General features: G+C 44.9%; 2 protein-coding genes across 6 annotated transcripts in view; one reads left to right on the forward strand and one right to left on the reverse strand.

The window, feature by feature from the left end:
- Usp34 (ubiquitin specific peptidase 34) overlaps nt 1-2,218 on the forward strand; it is a 189,400-nt gene extending 187,182 nt beyond the window's left edge. For all 4 annotated transcript variants that reach the window (XM_029483281.1, XM_029483283.1, XM_029483282.1 and 1 more), the window contains 2 exons: nt 685-844; nt 1,060-2,218. In XM_029483281.1, the coding sequence (XP_029339141.1) occupies nt 685-844; nt 1,060-1,664 (765 nt within the window). In that variant the 3' untranslated portion in view covers nt 1,665-2,218. The remainder of the gene's footprint in view (nt 1-684; nt 845-1,059) is intronic.
- On the reverse strand, nt 354-11,307 carry Ahsa2p. 2 transcript variants are annotated; one of them, XM_021175775.1, is made up of 9 exons: nt 11,044-11,307; nt 9,954-10,139; nt 7,466-7,551; nt 5,777-5,891; nt 4,711-4,799; nt 3,969-4,076; nt 3,504-3,605; nt 3,152-3,203; nt 354-3,051 (listed from the first exon to the last, which is right to left on the reverse strand). In XM_021175775.1, the coding sequence occupies exons 2-9, from the start codon at nt 10,078-10,080 to the stop codon at nt 2,879-2,881; spliced, it is 852 nt and encodes a 283-aa protein (XP_021031434.1). In that variant the 5' UTR covers nt 10,081-10,139; nt 11,044-11,307; the 3' UTR covers nt 354-2,878. The 2 variants fall into 2 exon arrangements, with proteins under 2 accessions (XP_021031434.1, XP_021031430.1); XM_021175771.1 differs by having other exon boundaries at nt 1,106-3,051; nt 9,954-10,144; nt 11,044-11,301.
- Between the last annotated feature and the right edge of the window lie 1,836 nt (nt 11,308-13,143).

A 13,143-nucleotide genomic window follows, 5' to 3' on the forward strand; every position in this document is an offset into this window, starting at 1 on the left:
GCAATTTGAGAATGGCTTGGTACACGAGTTCTAAGCCTGCCAGGGCTAGAGGTCTGAGTCTATAAAAAACAGAATATATATTTTAAACTTATTATCGTTGTATTGTTTTCTATTGATAAGCAAGCAAAGCAGTCACACTATGATTATAAAGGCAGTTAAAACTAGAGAGTGTTGATTTCCATACATTGGGCTATAGACTGAAACATCCCTGGAAATACCGATTGTCATTCAGCACAGCTTCCTTACTAACAAGGTACACAAGCCAAAATTGGCTAACAGCAGCCAAACCAAGCTAAGCAGGGAGTTCCTTACTGAGACCATAACTGACTTCTATGAAATAAAACCCACATTTCTGATGCACCAAGGGAGGTTTAATTTTGAAATTACTATTTAAGTCTAAGCTGCACTATTTGGTTTCTGATTTACGTCTTTACTCTGACCTACTCGACATAGGCACACAACAATGCTGGAAATACATCTACTGTTGTCCAGCAGCACCCCCTAACTAACAAGATGTTTATGAGCCAGTTGAATCACTCAGCTAATGGAATACCACGTCTTAATGCTGGCTGTAGCATTCCTCCACATTACCAGAGAAACCAAAATAGATTCCTGGGAAATAAATGAAGTTTTATCCAAATGTTGCCTTCAGGATTTGAACTCTTCCTGTCTGGGTTTTTGTAGGACCTGAGGGCACTTGCTTTGCTCCTGTCAGTACACACTCCCAAACAGTTAAACCCAGCTCTGATCCCAACTCTGCAAGAGCTTTTAAACAAGTGTAGGACTTGTCTGCAGCAGAGAAACTCACTCCAAGAGCAAGAAGCCAAAGAAAGAAAAACTAAAGGTTAGCTGTATCAACTAAGTCTTGCCTGGGATTTGGGCTGAGGGGTGGCTGGGAGGATGAAGACAAGCTTGGAGGTGTGGCGTGTTGCTCTTGCCTAGTAGTGCAAGTCCTTAATGTTGACCTCTAACAACAAAATTGTCTTCCCTCATAATCACCCCCAATAGGACTTCAGTGCCCTCTGTTTCAGGTTATTCTAATGTATTTTCCCCCCACAGATGACGAAGGGGCAACTCCTGTTAAAAGAAGGCGAGTGAGCAGTGATGAGGAGCACACTGTAGACAGTTGCATTGGTGACATAAAAACAGAGACCAGGGAGGTCCTGACTCCCACTAGCACCTCAGACAATGAGACAAGAGACTCATCGATTATTGACCCAGGGACAGAGCAAGATCTTCCGTCCCCTGAAAACAGCTCTGTCAAAGAGTATCGAATGGAAGGCCCATCTTCATTTTCAGAAGATGGGTCACATATCCGGTCACAGCATGCAGAGGAACAGTCTAACAATGGCAGGTTTGACGACTGTAAAGAATTTAAAGACCACTGTTCCAAGGATACTACACTAGCTGAAGATGAATCCGAATTCCCTTCAACGTCCATCTCTGCAGTTCTGTCTGACTTAGCTGATCTGAGAAGCTGTGATGGTCAAGCTTTGTCCTCCCAGGACCCCGAAGCTGCTGTGTCCCTCAGTTGTGGCCATTCCAGAGGCCTCATTAGTCATATGCAGCAACACGACATTTTAGATACCCTGTGTAGGACCATTGAATCAACAATCCATGTGGTCACAAGGATATCTGGCAAAGGAAACCAAGCTGCTTCTTGACATTAGACGTGGCATGTCTATTCTCACGTGCCCTCCCCTATGCTGTTTGTCAAGTTTGCTCCTTTGTTTTGTGCTTCAGTTTGTCCAGTGCGCCCTGCTTGAATGGCAAGATAGATTTATAGGCTTCAATTCTTGGTCAGGCAGAATTCCAGATGAAAAAAAATGTGCATCTTCTGTATACTTTCTAAAGGGCAATCAGATAATGGATATGTTTTATGTAATTAAGAGTTCACTGTAGTGGCTTTCATTTAATATGGCTTTCTGGGAGAAGAAGCAGGGCTCTGACCCTGTACGATGTAATTTAAACTTACAGCATTTTTACTGTGTATAATATGGTGTCCTCTGTGCCAGTTTTGTACCTTAAAATAAGAGAGGCAGATTGCCTCTGATCGCTGTGGTTCTTATTATCAAAATTAAGTTTACTTGTATACGGAACAACCACAAGAAATTTGATTCTGTAAAGAATCCTCTTTAGCTGTGGCCTGGCAGTATATAAATGGTGCTTTATTTAACAGAATACCTGTGGAGGAAATAAAGCACACTTGATGTAAAAATAATGGTTTTATTTTTATTGACATGACTGCTGTTCTGTGTACTTATAAACTGACTGTGATAACTTTTCCTTTGTTACATAAGTTGTTTGTTTCTTCAAATGACAGCAATAAGGAGACTGAAAGGGAACCATGTGGCCATCCTGCTATTTGAGAAGTCCTCTTGCATCCAAAACAGTTAATTTACCATGCAGATGTCTCATCCCTCTAATCCCGAAGTGTCTGGCTATTTGGAAGACATCAAGGAGAGCCAGAGAAGTGTAACAGAATGCAGCCACCTAGCCCTCACAGCAACACTCTGATGAACTACACACCTTGGAAACTGGCTTAGAATAAAGGAATAGTGTAGCATGCCATTTATTTGTCTTAAGCTTAAATCAATTGTAGCAATCAAGTAGCATCCTATGACCAGCCTTAGCTCAGCCTAACCTACTTATCTCAGAGGAACACCCATGGAAGGTGAGATATGACACCTGATTTCACTTGATGCAGCATCTAGAATATTTCAAACAATGCTTTTAGATTGTGTTGTTTCATGAATTTCATCCAATACAAAATAAATTAAGGGCCTTGAGGGAAAGGACTTTTTAAGGAAGAAAAAAGGTAAGTAAACAGGACAGGTTTCTATTTTAAAAAGGATGTCCTTATAAAAACCTAACTAATTCAAGCATTCTGGGCGGTAAGCTCAAGTAAACCTTTTATTTCTTCGAAGTGCTGCTTCTGCCAACAGAATTTCATATTTTCCTCTTTACAGACAGGAACTCCCTTGCAGTCCAATTGTAATTCCACTTGCCCTGGAGCAGGCACAAAATTCAGTTCAACTGTTGCATAGTGTTCTGGGGAAAAAAAACAAGAGCTTTATTATGACATCAGGAAGAAGAAACTGTGGCACAGCTTCAGTGTGTTGGCTTCCATATATAACTGAATAGAACATACCTTCTGGCCAGTTCCTACATCTCCATTTCATGATGATTTTCCTATTTGTTACCTGGAGAACAAAGGAGACATTACACTGAAAACGTTGAAAGTGCACAGTACAATGTAAGAAGAAAACCGTTTTCAAGCTAAATTCTTAAGTACTGGAACCAACAAACAGCATTGTAATCCTGTCTTCCAGCTTACATGCCAGTATCCTTGGGAGCATTAATATCATAGACAAAGCACACAGTATCGAACATTTTTCTTTTGTTCTACAAGGAACTTTAAAGCATTTGAGATTGTTCATGCTCATGTTAAGAATAACATGAGTGAAAAGAACATTACCTCAGCTCACCATGTAGCTGCTTACCAGTTCCACATATTCTCCACTGATGTTCCCGTCAAACATCTGGAATTTCCCTCCCCTTTCAGCTTCTAATACAGCAGGAGATTTGGAGAATTTTTGCACCAACTAGCCAAACAAAACAGACACATTATTGCAACATATGTCACTCTCTGCATGTGGTGAGGACCACATCAGGGTCTTATGTGGCAGATGAGGATTTCACCAACAATGATGTAGTTGAACTCTGTTTAAATTTTGTTGGACATAATAGCTTTTGCTAACAAGAAGTAAAACGCTAAGCTTTCTTCTTTATGGAGCAAAAGCTATCCAACTGCTAATACAAGCCAACCATCATTGTCCCCTGAAGTTACTCAGAAGGTATCCCTGGATTTTCATCACCAGTATCCTTGCTTCTATCAGAAACTGCCTCTGTTCTTTGTGGTGTCTCCTCAAACCACGTTTGGTAGAGTAGTTTAAGGTGTTACTTACTTCTTTTACAGTGAAGATACTGTACAGCTGTTCTACTGTCGTGTCAAACAGCTCTGTCAAGTGCAAAGCTACTGTGGGAATCCTCACACCCAGTGCCACTGGAGAAGCCTGCATCTCAGATTGGAAAGACATTCAAGACGGTGAGCAAACCCAAAAAGAATGACAGGAGAACAGCATGGAAGGTCTCTCCTCACCAATGCTTGTTCCTATGAGCACTCTACCTCTATTTCATTCCTAGGCTATGGCTAAATACCTCTAATCTATTCATAGGGACCCAGAGCATGACCTCAGGATGAAAGATTAAGAACTGCATGCACACATTCCCATTCCCCAATTCTAAAAAGATACTCTACTAATGCCAAGGTCAAAGTAGAACATTCTTTCATCACAATATATGACCTTCAAAGTCACCGCTTTTCCTGGTTATGATGGCTTCACACATCTGAAGCAGGAAGATCACCATGAATCTAAGGCTAGTCTATTAAGCCATGACTTAATAGTTTTGATGAAGTGTTGGTATTTCTCACCCATCAAGAACTGGAGCCTTAGGCTAGAGGTAATTGGAATCATGCTTAGCATGTACTAGCCTGCATGTTCGGCACAAAGCCAAAAGAGGTGCATTGTGTCATTTCTACAAAAACACATCAACACCCTTTCTTCACCTACAACCCAAGTTCATCAAAAGGCTGTGAGGAAGCTCATTAAGGATGTCCTCCCTCAGTGCAACCACACAGGCTCATACCTGCAACATGTTTTCATTCAGTTTCCTCTGAAGAGTCAGTTCCTGGGTTGCTACAGCTTTTGTTGGTAAAATCATTCCTGTTGTAAATTCTATAAGGAAACAAAAACTTTATTAATACTTTCTTTTATCTAAACTGGCATTTATAAAAACATTTTGAGGCCTTGAAAATAACTGTTTTTACATATATTGCTGATACTTATTAACAAGGGCCTTTCTTTACCACAGTCATCTAAAATGCAAAATTTCCACCAGTTCTTTCTAAATCGCTAGGTTGTACTTGATTACTACTAATAGCTTATGGTCCTTACCTCTTGTCAGAACTCTGCTTCCCTCTCACAAAGCTTACTCTCAGTCTTCACAGAAAGAGTGCTGCCCTAAAGCCTGTGTATGCCAATACCTGGACACTCAACTGAGCAAGCTTTAAGGATGAGTTGCAGAAAAGTGCTGTTGGCCACTCTACCCAGCTGTCACCTCTTAATTTGGGAAAATGACAATAGCTTTTCATAATCACTTCCATACAGTATAGGGACTGTCTAGGTGTTATCAATACCTTTCATCCATACATTCATTCACTCGGCAAAGATTTATTAAGCACCTACTATGTGTCAGGCATTGTGCTAGATGCTGGAGATACAGCAGTGAACAAGACAGACACCTTCCATGCCCTCATGGAGCTTATAGTCTAGCAGGGAAGACAGACATTAAACAAGTAATTACACAAAACTGTTCCATCCCAAGGATTGGGCTGTATAGGGTTTGTTGTTTTGAACAAAGTCTTACTATGTAACCCAGAGTAACAACGGTCTTCCTACTCCAGCTTCTCAAGTGCTGGGACTATAAGAGTGCCTCCATGCCCAGCTTACAAAACTACTGACGGTTGGCAAGCTGGTCCATCTGATCACTTATTATTGTCTTACCCACAACTAGCTTTTAACACCCGGACTACAACTTATTCTGCAGTTAAAGATGTTTCAGGAGGCTGACTTGGGAAATCCAGCCCTTGTGTAGAGCATAACTTGGGTAAATAGCAAGGGACCCTGTGGTTCACAAGGGCTGCCGCCTTTACCCGTCTTGAGTGCCTTCAGGTACTCTCCAAGGGCCTCCCTGACCTTGGCGGTGCCTGTCGTTCTCATGAGATCCTTCAGTATTTCCCCATCTCCTTTCTTTTTACTCACGTTCACCTACAAATCAGAAAAATAAAAACCTAAGAAAAAACTGGTTAAATGTATTCTTAAAACACTGGATCCTATTGGTAACTGTGGATGGCAGAGGGAGGGAGTGGTTCAGAGACATAGGCTTCTTCACATTTGCAGAGGAATATAAAATGAACCATTTCATTTACCTTTGAATTTGTGTGTATAAGCACAGGAGTTAAATGGCTTTATCTAGAGATGGTCTGGTATGGCAGTCGGTATCTACCTGTGGCTAAGCATGTATGAGGTGTATGATCTGAACTACACTGTACACACAGAAGACTCCAAAGACTAAATACCAAGAAAAAGTAAAGTACCTCATCAATAATTTGTTATCTGAATGCTAAACTCATATTTACTCTCCCCTGGATTAAAATTTTTAAAATTATTTACCTGGTTTTTAATGTGGACACTAGAGAAATTTAAATTGCAGTATGTGGCATTTATACTGAATAATGCTGGTCTACAAACCTGAAGCTACTAACCAAGAAGTTCCCACATAACCTGGACTTGAATTATATACTCTCGGTAGAGAGGTAAATTATTTGGGAGAGGAAAAATGGATGAGAGCAACAGAAATGAAGAGACAGGGATGTGTCAAGTGGTTTGCTATCCTGAAAAAGGTGCTAGTCTCTTTTTTTATTTCCGGTTTTTCAAGACAGGGTTTCTCTGTGTAGCCCTGGCTGTCCTGGAACTCACTCTGTAGACCAGGCTGGCCTCAAACTCAGAAATCCGCCTGCCTCTGCCTCCCAAGTGCTGGGATTAAAGGCGTGCGCCACCACGCTCGGCTGGTGCTAGTCTCAAAACTATTGCAGGTCCCAGTAATGCTGGGCTGAGCTGCGTGCGCCTAAGTCTGGCATCTGCTCTGCTAGCTTCTACTGCAGCATACTTTAGATCTGTTTAATATGCCACCAGAAAGCTGCACTTCTCATGAGCACTGTGGGGAACAGCAGCACCAGAGTACAACAAGCTAAGTCTGAAGGTATGAGACATGACCTCAGTGACCTTCAGTAAAGGCAAGACCTCAGAAATGCTGCTTGCTCTGTGTTAAGACTTTGGCTAGGCTGTATAGATTTGGAATTACAGATGTTGTACAATGGTCCTGAATCCCAGAGGCAATTCGAAGAGGCAAGACAGGCATAAAGAAGTGATGAGATGAATCCAAAAAGGACACCTCAAGGCTGAGAACTGTCCCCACTAAGGGGAAACAGTCTAATTCAGTAAGCCATGCACATGGCTCAAGCACTTCCTAGCACATGCCTTGTCACATTTAACCTGAAAGCATCGCTGAACTAACTGCACAGGTAAGAGAGCTAGGCTGCCTGCTGTCACTCCCCTGCCCAGGTACCATACTTGGTCCTGGGAGTCTGAAGCTTCCTAGGACTTCCTCCTTTTCCACACCTCTGCTCCATCTCTCAGACACCCACAGTGTATAACACAGTGGCAGACAACCCCCACAATTCACAACTACCACAGAACCAAACAATCTAATGAGCAGTTTGCAAATGTCCAACACCTATAGCTGAAGCTTAACCAGAGAACAGCAGAGCACCAGCAGATACCTCAGTGTCACTGACTTCGTTTTCTTCAGAAAGGCTGGGTATTTCAATCAGTCCCTTGTGTTTTGCACCAGATTCTTTAACTGTACCTAAAATAAACAAAATGGATCCAATTAATAACTGGTTTATGCAAAAGACCACTGCTTGAATGAATAGCCCATATGTGGCCTCACTCCCCTTTCAGGGTTGTGACCACATCAGAGACCAACCAGGACAGGGACCAGCCAACATGGTACACAACACACCTATCCCCTTTCAGTATACTCATCTAGGGCCAGGGAGAGTATTTAAAATAGTTTTGATTAAAATGCGTACTGGGCACACCAGCAGGACTATGCAACTGGAACAATATTCAGACACATCCAGACTGAGATACTCTGGCATCATCTAAAGCAGCTTACTGCTACAAAACAAGGTGAGGAAGGGTTCTGCCACCCACAGCAGTCTGACCTCCAGCCCCTCATGAGTCTAGTTTATGGTGCACAGGCATTGGGAATGACTTTTCTGAGGGCCAAACCATACATGGAACACCTTCAAATGCCTCGTTTTTGTTCTTTTTTTGTTGGTTGGTAAACATAACTTAATCCAGAATCCGTACCTTCCAGGGTCTGGAAAACCTGTTTATTTTTCAGAGCACAAAAGACCACACTTAACAGCCGCTGATAGCACAAAGCCCTGAGGCATGGATCCGACTGCAGAAGAGTGTAGACCAGCTCAGAGCACAGACAGACTCTGGGCAATCCTCTTCAAATTGTGTTAGCAAACAAACACTGGCAAAACCTAATATCAGAGGAGCCCTCCAGTGGCTTGGACAGAGAGCCCAGGCTCCAGAAGTGCGACTCCGGCTAAATTCAATGAAGGGAATGGTTGTAGGAGACAGGTGTGCTAAAATGCAAAGGTCAGCTCTGGATCCTCATTCACCTCTGCAACTTGAGATGTCAAGGAGTGAAACAAGCTGATGGGGTCATTAGGACAGTGTCTTGCCTACTTGCCTCTACTTCTTGTCCTTAGCAGCCACAGTTCCATGGCTTTATGCCCACTTTGGTCTCTTCAACCCCCTCCCCAACCCCATGCCCTATGGAACTGCCTAGGGACAATGGGCTTCAAGGTCTTGTGCCACAGGTACGCAGATTCAGCTCTATGATGGGTACTTCGGAGGGACCTTCCATATGCTTGATGCTGCTCCAAAGGCTGTTTCCATGGCAGCAACAGATGTTTCTTTCCCCTCCTGGGTCTGAGGATCTATTTTCTGGAAGGGCATGCTTCTTGCCATGCAAAAAGAGTGGTTGTTTAGGTCAAGGGAAGAGATACAGGCTTCAAAGTTATCCAGAGTCCTGCTACAATCTAGCCAGCAGCAACCACAGAGAAAGTGAGGGCAATGCAAGAGTCAGGGGTGAGGCTGCTTAAGTGCACGTGCATTAACCTAGAGCACACTAGGCAAGCATTCAGATGCTGAGCTACATCCCAAGCTCTTAGCTTTCTTGTGAAGTGGGTTCTTTTTATTGCGGCCCAAGCTAGTCTTAACTTGCAGGGAACTTAGTGGGACTGCTTTGATGTTTGACACCTCCCTGACTCAGAGGCCAAGGAAGGCTCAGTGGGCTTCATCTTAACAAACTACACAGAAAGTAGCCAACTCTAGGCAGACACCCGAGTTCTTAACACAATACGGTCGGTCTTCCATACCCACATCTCTCCTTGTTCTCTCCCTTTCCCTATGATTGATCTTTGGTCATGTCAACAAGTATTGAACCATAAGCTAAGTACCACGTGTCTTGGTAAAGTCAAAACAACTATGAACAAAAAGGTCCATCAACAGGTAAACAGATAAAATGTGCTCTGTTCACAGAGTGCATGTAAAAAAAAGCATGAAGTACTAAAACATGGTACAAGGTGGAATGAAAGCAGTCAGAGAGTTTTATGTATGACAGGATTCTATCTATATGGATTGTCCACAGAACCCAATCTTAGGATAAAGTCCCCAAGGGAGGGCTGACAAGATGGCTCAATGGATAAGGAACTTACTGCTGGAGCCTAGTGACTTGAATTAAATTCCTGTGTCCTTGCACCTCACATACCCACCATGGCACACATGCCCACACACATACATAGAATTAAGACAACAAAGATGAGCTAGCAAGATGCAAAAACACTTGCTATCAACCAACTCTGCCTTCTACACGTGCTACGACACCCAAGTATGTGCGCACACACACAAATAATTTTTTAAGTTTTGAAATAATTAAACATGTTTAAGGGAAGCAGGCATCTGTGGAGGAAGGGTGGCAGGTGGCACCTGCATAAGGCCCTAGGTCACAGATGCTGGTAAAAGGGCTTAGCTGAGAAAGAACTGCCCCTCAGGCATCTAGAGTAGTGAAGTGCAGCTTTCAGAACATGGCAACACCAAGCACATCCGGACATCAGCTACTGCTACTAAACGTTAAGACTGTACACAGGGTGTCCCCAACCTGCCTCTTGCCAGGACCCCCATTACCTTTCCAGGCCAGCTTGATGTTCCACTCATAGAAGAAAATAAGCTTCCCTTTGCGGCTGTTACATGAAGCCTCACCTTCCACCTGTTTCAACTCACTGATCTCACATCGGCCAGCCTCATTCTCCATTGCAATGCCAACCAGGAGCTCTCGGAGCTTCCCCTTGGACCAAATGGTGGCATCCCGCTCTGTCCTGCCAGAGAATAGAAAGGCACAGGTGAATGGCCCAGCTGGTCTCCATCTGAGCAGCCAGGATGCCATCCAAAACCAGACCAGGTGAGTCCTGGTATTCAAGCAGCTTCCAACTCGCAAATGTGCTTCTCTGATGAGGTTTCAACTATGTATCTTCTAAGCCTGCTGCTCAGTTTCTTAAGACACTATTATTCACCATATAATAATGGGTAATCTTAAAAACAATGGCCCCGGGGAAAAGGGTCCAGCAATCTCCACCACAGGAAATAGATTAGCTAAGCTGAGGCCACCTGTAACGGTGGTAGTCATTTAAATAGCCTTAACCACAATATCAGTTATCTGGCATTTCCATATTTATCTTATGCACTCTCTCTAATGTTCTCATCTAAGGGGACAAAGAGCAGCCTGAGACGTCAGTGTCCTAATCATAGAATCCAGCCTAGAACATAATTCTTTCAGGACAGCTAAGTCATCTTATGGTGCAGACTGGGCTCTGCTTCCCTCAGCTTTCCCCAACGCCCGCCAAAGAGGCAGACATCTCCCGGTATTCCTGAGACACAAAGGGGGACAGATAACTAGTGCAAACTGAGACAAAGCAAAGAAAGTGAGATCCAAGTCCCTGCCTTCCTACGGCACATGGACACAGCACCGTCGGCGCACGCACGCGCACTACGCATCTCAAGACCGAGGAGGGCTGGGTGTGGGGCGACCGAGGCACAGCTGTCCGGTGGGGTAAGACAGAAGAAGTCCCTTCCGGGGCTCGCCCAACTTTCGGGAGGAGCCAGAAGCCGTAGGATCAGCGCAGTTAGGAACCGTCTTCCACCACGGGCAGCCATGCTGCGGCGCCGCGCGGCCCTCCCAGGAGCCCGCCCGCCTGCTCGCGCCCGGGGCCCACCGCACCAGTGCCAGTTGTTCACGTTGGTCCCATCCTCCCGCTCCTCCACGATCCAGCGCGGGTCCCCCTGGCCCCACTTGGCCATGGCGGCGCTGACGACGACGGCCCTGGTAGCGGGAGCGCGCGGGTTTCCGGCCAGAAGGTCTGTGAGCCGATCGCCCGCAGCTCCCAGAAAGTGCCAGAAGTCCCCGCCCCGGGACGCCCTGGCCACAGCCTGCCCCGCCCCCGCTGCCCGCTCCCCGCAGCCAGCTCCACCCCACATCAACTCTGCCCCAAGCCCGGTTACGCCCCCAATATGCCACACCTCTGGGCACCGCCCTCTGCAGGCTTCTCCCCCACCCCCCGACTTCGCCCCGCCTCTCTGCCCTAAGACCCCGCCCTATGCCTCCTGGCGCTGTCTTCTGCTAGGCTCCTCCCCGACTTCGCCCCGCCCCCCGGTCCTAAGGCTCCGCCCTGGCCCTTAGTCCTCCGCTTTGTAACCCCTGGTCTGCCTTGTTCTTGCCGCTGGCTCCTGCTGCCCAGCGGGGCTTCTGGCCAGTGCTTTCTACGAACGACCGAGACTCCGCCCAGGGCTCGTACCAGAGCCGGTTGTCTCTTTTCTGAGGCCCTTGGGATGGGAGCTGCGCAGGTCCCTAAGCAGAGCCCCGCGAGGGTTTACTGAAAGAATGCTTTTTTTCCCCATACAGTGCTCCTCTAGAGACAAAAGATCGTGCTTGCAAGTTCCCGGGATTGTGGATACAGTTACAATAAGGGTTTATTAATTCTTTCCATCGTTTTTCACCTTCTAGCAAAAACTGAAACCACCATCTGGAAAGTGTTTCTTAGATTTATTTAACAAATAAAATAGGTAGTTAAATGGGAGATGGGGAAGGACCTGGCTGCTCTGTGCACTTGCCATTCAATGGTCTGCTTATCAGCAAAACAAGCTGAAAGGGCTATGGTGTTTATTGGAGCTATTGCATTTCGATGTGTTCTTCGAGAAGTTACATCATTCAAACTGCTGAAGCAATGATGTGCCCCCCCCCCCAAATCAAACGGCATTGTTAGTTCAACTGATCATACCAAAAGCACAGCTGACAGAAGGCAAGACTCTAGCGATGATTGGCGCGCACTTTGTGCGCCTACTTTTCATCCAGTTCTTCTGTTTGCTCCTGATAAAACATTTCATGATAAGATTTAGATATCTTCATTTGAACCTGACAGAAAATAAGACTTCTGAGGGTAGAAGCTGCTACAATCACTAAAATGTATAAATACCAAAGCTATACAAGAACTGCTCCCAGTAGAAATAAATTTACTGGAATGTAACTCTATTGTGAGTCTAGGAGACCAATGGACCCTGAAGCACTCTTCAGATCTGCGACTTAAAAATGACCTCCGCCGGGCATGGTGGCTCACGCCTTTAATCCCAGCACTCAGGAGGCAGAGGCAGGCGGATTTCTGAGTTCGAGGCCAGCCTGGTCTACAAAGTGAGCTCCAGGACAGCCAGGGCTATACAGAGAAACCCTGTCTCAAAAAACAAAACAAAAAAAACAAAACAAACAAACAAAAAAAACCAACAAAAAATGACCTCCAATAAGACATTGCAAAAATGGGAAAGAAACAATGGAAAAAGTAAAAGAGTGGGGAGGTGGCCCCGAAGGAAACTGTCCTAGAAAAAGTACTGGGTCAATAACTAGTGAACAAAACCATGGAGTTCCCACACCTCCTGGGGGGACATTTATAGACCATGATAATAATTGAGACATTTAAGCAATTTCAGATGTTCAAAGTTAATTGAAGCTTTAATTTTCAAGAAATGATAAAGCAATGCAAAAAGAAAATCCTTGCCTGGCAGTGAGCCTGAAGACAGCTGGTCAAAGGGGAAGAGGTACAGCCAAGGATGGGAGAGAGATGACCTGGACAGTGGGCTGCAGTGGGAAGGAAGCCATGTTTTCAGGACATGAAAAGTGGAGTCACACAAGGCTCACAGGGTACTGGTGGGAGGCAGAGGGGTGTACCCTTAAACTGTAATTGTTTTGTGTAAACAGACTGAATTTGTGCCCTTCTCCAAAACATGGGCTTGATAATTGTGCTTTTAGATTCTTTTTGTTTTTGTTTTTCAA

Source organism: Mus caroli, chromosome 11 (genome assembly GCF_900094665.2).
Source record: "Mus caroli chromosome 11, CAROLI_EIJ_v1.1, whole genome shotgun sequence".
NCBI lineage: Eukaryota > Metazoa > Chordata > Mammalia > Rodentia > Muridae > Mus > Mus caroli.